A 10,389-nucleotide genomic window follows, 5' to 3' on the forward strand; every position below is an offset into this window, starting at 1 on the left:
CGTAACCAAAGTGGTTCCAAACTTCCAATACTCATCTAATGGTGTCTTGATATGACATGAAAATGAAGTTTGACCTTGTGCTGTCACTTCATTGAAATCTTATTTAATAATATATAAAAAATATTATAGATATTTTGAGTGATGGTTCTGGATTTTAGTGTGTACAAGAAAGCACTTCTTTCCAATCCATTCTATCAAATGATATGTATATTTGTTCATAGCTTGTTACAAAAACTAGTGAGTTGTGTGAACAAGAAGAGAGTGAGAAATGGAGGAAGAGAGAAGAAATAGCAAAGTGATGAGTGAGAAGCATATACTAATGGTTCCATACCCAAGCCAAGGTCACCTTAACCCTATGCTCCAATTCAGCAAACGCTTGAGCACAAAAGGAGTGACATCCACATTGGTCATAACCAAATTCATCTCAAAATCAATGCATCTTCACCAACTCTCATCATTACCAAGTTCAATTCAATTTGATACCATCTCAGATGGCTATGACCAAGGTGGGTTTTCTCATGCTGAATCCATAAGCTCCTATGTATCAACAATGAAAACCATAGGTTCAAAAAGTTTGAAAGAACTCATCAAAAAGTATAATGAATCTTCTCAGCACCCTATAGATTGCATAGTGTATGATGGCCTGTTGGCATGGGTTTTGGATGTGGCCAAAGAGTTTGGGATCATTGGTGCTACTTTTTTCACTCATATGTGTGCTGTTGATTACACATTCTATTGTGTCCATAATGGAATTTTGAAGGTACCAGTGTCTGAAGTTCCAATAAATATAGAAGGGCTTCCATTGCTTGAACTCAAAGACACACCTTCTTTTGTTTGCAACCCTGCTTTTTATCCAGCTTACTTTGACATGGTCATGAATCAATTCTCAAATGTTGATAAAGCAGATCTTCTTCTTGTCAATTCCTTTTACAAGCTAGAGCATCAGGTATATTTTAGTCACCTTAATCTCCTCTTTATATGTTCTTTCACTATTATTTATTATAATATATGCTTTAAATATAAATACTAACAAGGTAATCAAACTCGGGAATTTATTTGAACTTTGTATTGCAGTTTGATAACTTGCATATACCAATCACATGCTAAAAGTGATTACTGATTAGTCACTTGTGAGAATTTCAATCAACAATTTTCTGGCCAATTACGTTATCTGCATTCATATTAATTAAATAATTTAAAAATGTAACAAAAATAATCAATAAGTATTATATTTTTATAAATGACAAAATAAATTTATATATTTAACAAACAAATTGTACATTTGATTCGAATTTTTGTGACAACATTTGAATAACTATTTGTAAGGTGCACACCAAAAATTAGAGCCAGATTTGATTTTTATTCTTATGTTTTTTTTCAAAAAAAAATTTTGATCATTCACACTTTCACGTAAAAAATTTTTAGAAAAATATTTACTTGCCATAAAATTATCAAATTTTAAAGATAATGAAAAAGTATTATTTTTTAATAATACTTGTAAAACAATTACATTTCTAAAGTTTTTTTAAATACATATTTAAAATATATTATTTTTGTCACGTTTTTTTATAAATCTTTTTGAGAATTTATTTATCTTCTGTATTTTGTAAAATTATTTTTATAAATTTTCGAATACAATTTTAATAGTTTATCCTACCTCTCCTAGTCTACGCCATTATTATTAGATATTTAGATGGAATGTGGGGTCTATTGATGTTTCTACCCTTATCATTAAGAAAGGAAAATGAATAGATTCCATGTGTACGAGGAGAAGTAAGTACAAGAATCCTATGCATTTTTTTGTCTTATCCATTTTCCTTGTTAATGTAGGTGGTGGATTCCATGTCAAAGCTATGTCCAATGTTGACCATTGGTCCAACAATTCCATACGCTTATTTAGACAAGGCAATCCTAAATGACACAGAAAACAATTTGAACCTCTTCCAATTGGAGTTAACCCATAGCAATTGGCTCAATCAAAAGGCACCAAGATCAGTCATTTATGTCTCATTTGGAAGCATGGTAAGCTTCACCTCAAAGCAAATGGAGGAACTTGCATTCGGCCTAATAGCCACAGGTTTCAACTTCTTGTGGGTCATCACCTATTTGGAGAGAGAGAAACTCAAGAAAGAGATTTTTGATGAAATCCACAAAGATGGAAAAGGTTTAATTGTGAATTGGATACCCCAATTGGGAGTTCTATCAAGCAATGCAATTGGCTGTTTTCTAACACATTGTGGATGGAACTCAACAATTGAAGCATTGTGTTTGGGGGTTCCAATGGTTGCAATGCCACAGTGGACAGACCAACCTATGAATGCAAAGTTTGTTGAGGATGTTTGGAAGGTTGGTGTTCGAGTTAAGGTTGACGAGGATAATGGTGTGGTGAGAAGAGAAGAGATTGAGCGTTGTATAAGGAAAGTGATGGCAAATGACGTTGGAAAAGAACTTAGAAAAAATGCTGAGAAATGGAGGGAATTGGCCGTTGAGGCAGTTAGTGAGGGTGGAACTTCAGACAACAACATCAATGAGTTTGTGAATCTTATTAAGATGAGATCCTAAATTAAATCATTGTTTGTGTAATATAATAATCAGGAATTTTCAATGCATTATGCATTTCAAACACTCCATGAGAATACTTTTTGTATATATAAGTTGTGTTTTGGATTTAACGATACATAAGTATCTTATAGCAGCAGCGAATGAGCAAATCACGCTTAAACAGTAAAAATATTAAAATAAAGTTTTCTTTTCCCTTCTTTTGGTCTTGCACTACACAGTTCACTTTCACTCACACACTCACCACCTTGGGTTCCTATGTTCCACTGTTTTTTTTTTAATTTAACAGTTCCTAATTTTAGACTACATAAACTCACACACCTATCTATATATACACACTTGACACAAAGGCCTATGAAAGCTCAAGAATATCATGCTATTGTTATTACAAAAATATAAAGTGAAGTGTCAATAAATTTCGCTATTATTTAGCGGATTAATTTTTCAATATTCATCCCAATAGCCAAAAACCCAAAACTTAAAGGTCATATTGAGATTGTATCATATGTGTGAATGTAAGTGTGATCAGCTGTCAAAAATTTACAGAGCCTGCACACACTTCATATATATCCATCCGAGTGCTGCCGCTACACATAAAACTAATTATGAATACATCAATACAAAAATTAATGGCTATAAGATTCGAATTGCCTAAAATATATTTGTGCCTAGATAAGTTTTTCTCCTTTTCCTGTAGCATGAAATAACTAATGAGAGCGTATCAGGTGCTCAAACTCTACATTCTCCCCTCTTCAGCTGCATGACCATCTCCATCTTCTCTCCAACCGCCCAATTTAACAATGTCCTCCACAAGTATTTTCCCTTCTGTAGCAACAAATAGGAACTCTCGTGATAAATATATTCATGAACTAATTCTTGGCTTTGATCAACTTAATTTATTAAAAATGAGAATTTCATTCATGACAGACCTTTATCTTTGGAAAGACTGCTGATGAGTTCTTGTATACCCTCCTTGCCCAATGTATCCTTCAAGTACATTGCAGCAGATGCTACCTCCTCAGGAGTTACTTTCCCGTCATAATCCCTGCCATAAAAAAATTAAATAAATCACTAAAACAGCAATTCTTGTCAAAGTGAATGACTAACTTCTCAGTGGCAGACAATTTCTGAGCTATAGTAACTGCATGAAATTACTTCCATTCAGTAATTTACGTTAAGAAGTATATTCAAGCATCCAGTCAGAATCAAAGTTCAATTTTACTTTATTACCCAAGCACATTATGAAACCACATATTTCACTGTAAAGAGATTATGATATCATTACAATAAGCACACTGCCTAAACGCCTTATCCAAACTAGCGCATGCCCTGCCTAAACGTACACCTTATCCCAAACTAGCACATGGCCTGTTTAGGTACTGCTTGGTCCTGGCATAAAATCTCAACCAAACCATTTAGTATATCTGCTCCTTCCCAACTAAAATCATACACCTTTGTGACAAGAAAATGATAGCCCAGTGAGAGACTGGGTACAAACCTGTCCAAAAGCCTCCACCGGTCACCAATTTTGGCATCCACATCATCTATTTCCTTCTCAAGATTATGGAGCATAGCATCGACCTGACATAGTTTCAAATGAACACAATTCAGATATATGAAATTGGTTTCCAAGTATTCTTTAAGAATAGATCAAGGACGAGTCTTACTCTCTCTATGAGTGCTGATGACACACTATCCCCTTCACCTGATTCTTTATCATGCTCATCTTCCTCTCGGGCGGCTTTATAAGCTTTAAAGGCCTCTTTTTCACTATCTGTACCCTCCTTCTCCACCACACTGTTATAAAGTTCTATCTGAAGAGAGAGAAAATAACCAAAGATGTCAGTGGCAAAAATGGATCATACACACAAACACAGTAGTTTTTATGAGTGCTGTACGAAAGTCAGTTCTGTTAAATCATCTTATAGAAAGCTATTCATTGGCCTATCAAAGAAGTGTTATTCAATAGGAGGATAAAATCATGACCATCATCAGATCTTACACAAAGACAACTTAGAATTTAAAAAGTGTGCATTACTATGCCAAGACTTGACCCCCTCTCTTTTTCTCTCTGTCCTAATCACATGGATGATCAACCAGTTACAATAGATTAGGTGCCAAAGCAATAATTGAAATTTCTTACAGCCAGCCAATTTAAAAACCAAATAACACAATTCTTAATATTAGAAATTATAAACGCAAAAATTGTAACAAAGCCAGGAAATCATCCCTGTTTGAAAGGATAGCTATCATCTCGAAACTTCAGCACACTGTAGCAACTTTGTTAAAGACAAAATATATAGATGATAATTATATAAAACAATCACAAGTACTGAAAGCACCAAGGTACCTCTTTGTTAACAAGCCTTAGAAAATCTTCACGCTCCGTACTTACAGACTGTCATCAGAATAAAATACATAAGAATACAAAAAACTGCGCAGACATTTATCAGCAAAGAATCATACAAAATCAAAAGCAATTCACGAAATTGTGGAAAGCACACTCTTTGAAACTTTAAATACTCAACTCACCGACGCAGATGCTAAAACAGCTAATGCACGACTAAGTTCACACAACTGCTCTTTGTTTTCTAATGCTCTAGCTCTGGCAAGTTGATGTGCTTCCTTGGCAGATGAAATATTCATCTCTTTCAAGGCCTTATCATCCTCGCGAGTATTAATATCCTTCCTTGCTTGCTCCACTTCCTCTCTCTCCTCCTCCTCCTGCATTTTTTATTCATAACAATGTATTATTTGTTACAGTTTTCGAAGAGTCTTGACTAAAGTTAGTTAGTATTCATCAACATCAGGCCACTAGAACTAAAATGACTTTATATGGTGAATTGTGCATATCAAAACCCTGAAACTTAATTCTTTAACCCCATTGGGACTCAAATTGAAGAGTTGAAATCCTTTTTCCCATCCTTTATCATTTAGGTTCTTTTTTGGTAGATTTGTGACAGATGAAACACAGCATATATCATAAACTAATAAAAAGAATACCATTGTCATCCTATCATCAAAAAGAAAAGAAGACTTTCTAGAAGGTTATATATACAGAGCAATATGTTTGTACATATTACCTTAATAAGTTCTTCCTGCATTTCAAGGAACTCCAATTTCCTCCTCCTCTCTGAGACAGAATCCTCAGAGGGTAAAGAAGTAATGCCAACAGTATCAACAACTTCGTCAGGCAGAGAAGAAAGCGTAGCCTGCACAGCTTCTTCTGGCTTCAACTTCCCAGACACGGTAAATGCCCTGTTATGGTTATCAAAGCAAAAGTTAAAAATACATCTTTATTTTGCTTATCATTTGGATCCAGGGAAAAGCATTGTCAAAATTACCTAGAAAGTATCAAAAGAGATGACGGTACAGAGTGATTCAGAGATAGGTCCAACCAATCTCGAAGCTGCACATGAAGGTTTACAGGTTTAGAACAAGATACCAAGGTAACATTCAGATCTAGTACTTCAAAAGCACACAAATGATCATGAATTGTTTCAAGGAAATTTGATTGAAGAGAACGAAAAAGTACAAAACTGGAAATAAGCATGAATTGTTCCCAACATCTAACCTGTTGGCGCATTTCTTCAACAGAAAGCAACCCAAGCATGCCTCTCTCTCTACAATCTTCCCGTAGTTCAGCTTCCGAAAGAGAATCCACGCCTTCTGCTTGAATCAATCTATCGTCTTCCTTAATCCTAAACAGAGGGGGGGGGGGGGGGGGAAGTAATGCATGTAAGGCACAATTATGTGAATGCCAATCCTACCGAGCCTTTTCAGCATGCAATCTGACAGATCTTTTTAAAAAAACTTCCCCGATACTCATCAACTTTTCTTTATAAGAAATTTCCAACAAAATCTCATCATGCAATTGAAATTACTTAGTAAAGAGAAAGCTCAACATTGACATCATAAAATGGATCTTACCGCTGTAAACGTTTTCGTAGCATATATCGCAAGTATGCATCAGTTCCAAAAGGACTAATCCCCATGTATTTGCACATATTGACTAAACGTGGCCTACAAGTTATAGGGACACTATAAGTCATGATAACATTTTTTTTAAAGTACAAGAATAACAGAATATTGAGAGAGAGAGAGAGAGAGAGAGAGAGAGAGAGAGAGAGAGAGAGAGAGAGAGAGAGAGAGACTTTCGGGGCGGGGGGAGGGGGGTTTAATAGACCAACCTGCTTATATTGTCTAGAGTTAGTTCATCGTTAAACAACTTAGCAAATCCCAAAATTTCCTCATTGGAGACACGCGAACCTCTTCTAATCTGCATAAAGAATAGGAAGTTACAAATGATCAAGTGAACAAAAAGTCTGGGCAGAAAGTCAAATAAAAGGCTCTTAAGACTGAGATTTTAACCAAGTTTAAGAATTCATCAAGATCTTCTGCTGTTTTCTTTATCTCTCCACTACGAGAGTTTTGAACTTCTTTTGCCATTTCTTTGACTGTATCCTGGAGGAATCTTGCATATTCTATTCTTGCCTTGAGTCTCCTTTTCAATGCTTCCTACACAGTGAGCAACTGAGTCAAGCAAAAACCTTACAACAAAAAATTCAAATCTCAAACATTCATAATACGAAACAAATAGACAAGAAAATCTTTTATCATATAAATTCATCACAATGTAGCCGACCCCACCTAGTGAGATAAGGCTTTGTTGTTGTTGTTGTATATAAACTGATCACAATGTCAATACTATTGGGTCATCACATAAACCAGTGGAACATGTTTCAACTTTCAACTCATTTACAATACGTAACAAGGAGATGCAAATTAGCAAAAAAATAGACATTATGTTCATATCAATCTTTGGGAACTGTCTATAACATAACATCCAATCCTGGCTGGGACAGGCCCACATTTGCAGTAGTTTAAGTATTTCTTTTTCCTTTGCAATGGATAGAATAGAAGGTTTAGAAAGCAGACCACTCTCAAGATGAAATGAGGAAATAATTATCTCATTAGCTAATATATGCTCTCCAAGGAGAACAAACAAACAATTAAAAATTTTCATCACCATGTACCTGTTCTTTCATTTTGTCTTGAAATGTTGATGGCAACATGTTCGGGAAAAGTTTCAAAGCCACAGGCAGGAGGAATTCCATGAAGGGAACTATAATGAAAACAGCAAACGGGACAAGCCTAAAGATATCGGCAGTAGTCCGCGTGAGCTGCTGCCTTTCCCTCCTAGTGAGACTCTTCCCACCAGCAAGCTTCAGCAACAGCCTTGAACTGATCCTCACATCCACCCAGAGCAGCTTAAAACCCAGCCAATAATGCTGCAACGTTGAGACGAATTCTGTCTTCCAGTGAACCAGTTTCTTAGCCCAGTCCTCCCTGCACCAAAACAAAAACACAAGGAAAAGGATTAATAGTCTGAATAAGAATTTACACATAAATGCACAAAAAAGGACCTTTGATTCCTTATTTATCACTCTACCGATTTGTTATGCCTCAAAATTTTATCCTATTTCCATTTCCAAAAAATTTCAACATGCATTCATCAACTTCTTGTCAAAATATTTCAAACCATGATGTGGCTGTATCTACAGTTGTATTCGACAGCAATCGCAATTGCATCAGCTGCAGTTTCCCAGACAAATTTTCACAATCACAGTAATAGCAATCAAACCACCACTAGAAAACCAAAATTCATCGATGTAAAATTGCAGTGTGGTGGCTATCTCTATAACTGTATTCCAACAGTCATTATGACATCATAAGCTGCATTTTCCCACGCAACTTTTCAATGTAGCAAGCTGTATTTTCCTGCGCAATCACACCATCACCAAAAACCACAGTAATGAATTCATATCAACATCGTTTTAAAATTGTATTGTCCGTGGTTGTCTCTACAATAGTATCATAAACATTAATTGATATAGCATCAGCTGCATTTTCGCAAGTAATTTTTTGCTTGTAGCTTTTCGCGCTAACTCTTTCTCACAGTCACAGTAACCACCACAAAACTACACAAAATCATCCATTCATATCAGTGTGATTTAGAATTGCAACATTGCCAGCAAAATTATAACAGCATCAGCCACAATTTTTCCACACTCACAACATAGCAATCGCAAGACAACCGTGACTTAAATTTAAAACCATTATTATGCGCAGGAATAGTAATAGCAAGTGAGATTTGTTTTTTATCAACCAACCTGCTCATGGATGCAACAGCTCTTAACGCAGGACCAATCCCTAGAAATGTCGCCCAAACTCTCTGTAAAATGGACTGCGAATCCTTCTGAGACTCCTGCTGCCGTTTCGCCTTCGCCTTCGCTTTCACGGTGGTTAATCCTTCGACGGCCTGATCGCACTCCTCGGGGGAAGCCTCCTTCCTCTTCTTGGCAACCATCTCCTCGTTCCGTTCGTTGTCATCGTCCGGCTGCTTCGCAGTGGCGGTGGAAACGCGGCGCAGCGATTGGGACGCGGTCATCCACCTCATCCCCATGGGCGCATTGAATTCGGAAGCGAAATCTCTGGAAATGGAGAAGCTCCGCGCGTAGGGTCGGAATCCCAATCGAGAGAAGTAGAGAGGCTCCACACTTGGAAACGACGGGGAAGTAGCGCCATGAGGATTGTCAGAGGGAGGAGCAGAAGGAGGAGAGGTTAGATCCTGTGTGGCGGTTCCACGACGGAGAAGAGAGTTTGAGCTCGGAATCAAGGTGGAAGAAGCGTTAAGGTATTGATCGACGAACCTCTTCCTTCTGAGAATAGCTCTTGAGGCCATTTTTGTGTGTATTTGTTTCAATCAATAAACATATAAAATGAAAATCTGTCACCAAGAAAAAGAGAAAATATAATTAAGGAATTAAATATTGATGGAAGTTTAGGGTGCGGAATTAAATGAGTGGAAAAGAAAAATGTGAGAGTGGGAATAGGTAGTGAATGAGCTTACAAGGGGGAACGTTGGCTTGTTGAACGAGGCAGAAAGAGAGAGAGGAGAGTAATATTAGTACTAGGGTGTAACGAAGGAGAGGTTTAAGGGGCTTCTCTGCATTTGCTTCTCTTTCTTTTGTTTCTTTCTTTTTTTTTTTATTGTGTTGCTTGCTTCACTAACTTGTTACTCCCGTTGCAGCGGGAGAGGCTAGTATGCTTGTATCTTTTTACCGATTTGCCCTTCTATCTCAACCACTTTTTCGTGTTTGACCCTAAGATCCACGTCATTCAGTGCGATTTCGAGCATAGCTTTTACTCAGGAATTACGACCCTCCGATCGTTCCTGCTTCTTACACAAGCCAGATTTTTCAAATGAATATTTGATTTTTATTTATTTATTTATTATTATGCAAAAAATTGGCACAAATAATTGATATCGAAAAAAATTTAAACCGTTAAAGTCGAAAATCATACGTGCATAAAGCACATTATAGTTGGAGAAAAATTAGATTTAATGACCAAGTTACATATTTGGTGTTTAAGTTTTTTTTTTTTTGGTGACTATTTGGTGTTTAAGTTTGTTTGGAGTTGAAAATTATTTGACATCTAAAATTATTTAAAGTTTAAAATTATTTAAAATTTAAGTTTACTTGAGATCCAAGTTTATTTCAAGTGCAAGTTTAGTTTAGTCTAAGGTTATATATCAATTAGCATCAGATTCTTTTTCTATAAATAAAAAATTAGGAATAGTTTTAATAAGTTATGAAAATTTTCATGTATGTATATATTTACTCCGTCTAAGATTTTAGATTTTTAGTCACATTGACATGCAGAAAGATGGGTCACGAGTTTATATAAGTATTTAAAATTTTTATCTAATTTTATTTTTTCTCTTTTTAATAATATGAGTCATGAGTTTATATAAATATTGAAAAA

The 10,389-nt window shown here is 35.9% G+C and overlaps 2 protein-coding genes across 2 annotated transcripts; one reads left to right on the forward strand and one right to left on the reverse strand.

The window, feature by feature from the left end:
• Positions 1–136: 136 nt before the first annotated feature.
• On the forward strand, positions 137–2,692 carry LOC107631738 (flavonol 7-O-beta-glucosyltransferase UGT74F1). The gene is made up of 2 exons (XM_016335277.3): positions 137–946; positions 1,831–2,692. Exons 1-2 carry the CDS (start codon positions 269–271, stop codon positions 2,560–2,562), a joined length of 1,410 nt encoding a protein of 469 aa, XP_016190763.1. The 5' UTR covers positions 137–268; the 3' UTR covers positions 2,563–2,692.
• Positions 2,693–2,960: 268 nt separating this feature from the next.
• LOC107631737 (uncharacterized) lies at positions 2,961–9,639 on the reverse strand. Its single transcript, XM_016335276.3, has 15 exons — positions 9,473–9,639; positions 8,733–9,349; positions 7,596–7,908; positions 6,931–7,077; positions 6,750–6,838; positions 6,490–6,582; positions 6,134–6,260; positions 5,904–5,968; positions 5,643–5,817; positions 5,092–5,283; positions 4,910–4,957; positions 4,227–4,373; positions 4,058–4,140; positions 3,489–3,604; positions 2,961–3,384 (listed from the first exon to the last, which is right to left on the reverse strand). The coding sequence occupies exons 2-15, from the start codon at positions 9,302–9,304 to the stop codon at positions 3,296–3,298; spliced, it is 2,256 nt and encodes a 751-aa protein (XP_016190762.1). The 5' UTR covers positions 9,305–9,349; positions 9,473–9,639; the 3' UTR covers positions 2,961–3,295.
• Between the last annotated feature and the right edge of the window lie 750 nt (positions 9,640–10,389).

The sequence above is a fragment of the Arachis ipaensis genome, chromosome B3 (assembly GCF_059453495.1).
Source record: "Arachis ipaensis isolate K30076 ecotype BB chromosome B3, ASM5945349v1, whole genome shotgun sequence".
NCBI classification, from domain to species: domain Eukaryota; kingdom Viridiplantae; phylum Streptophyta; class Magnoliopsida; order Fabales; family Fabaceae; genus Arachis; species Arachis ipaensis.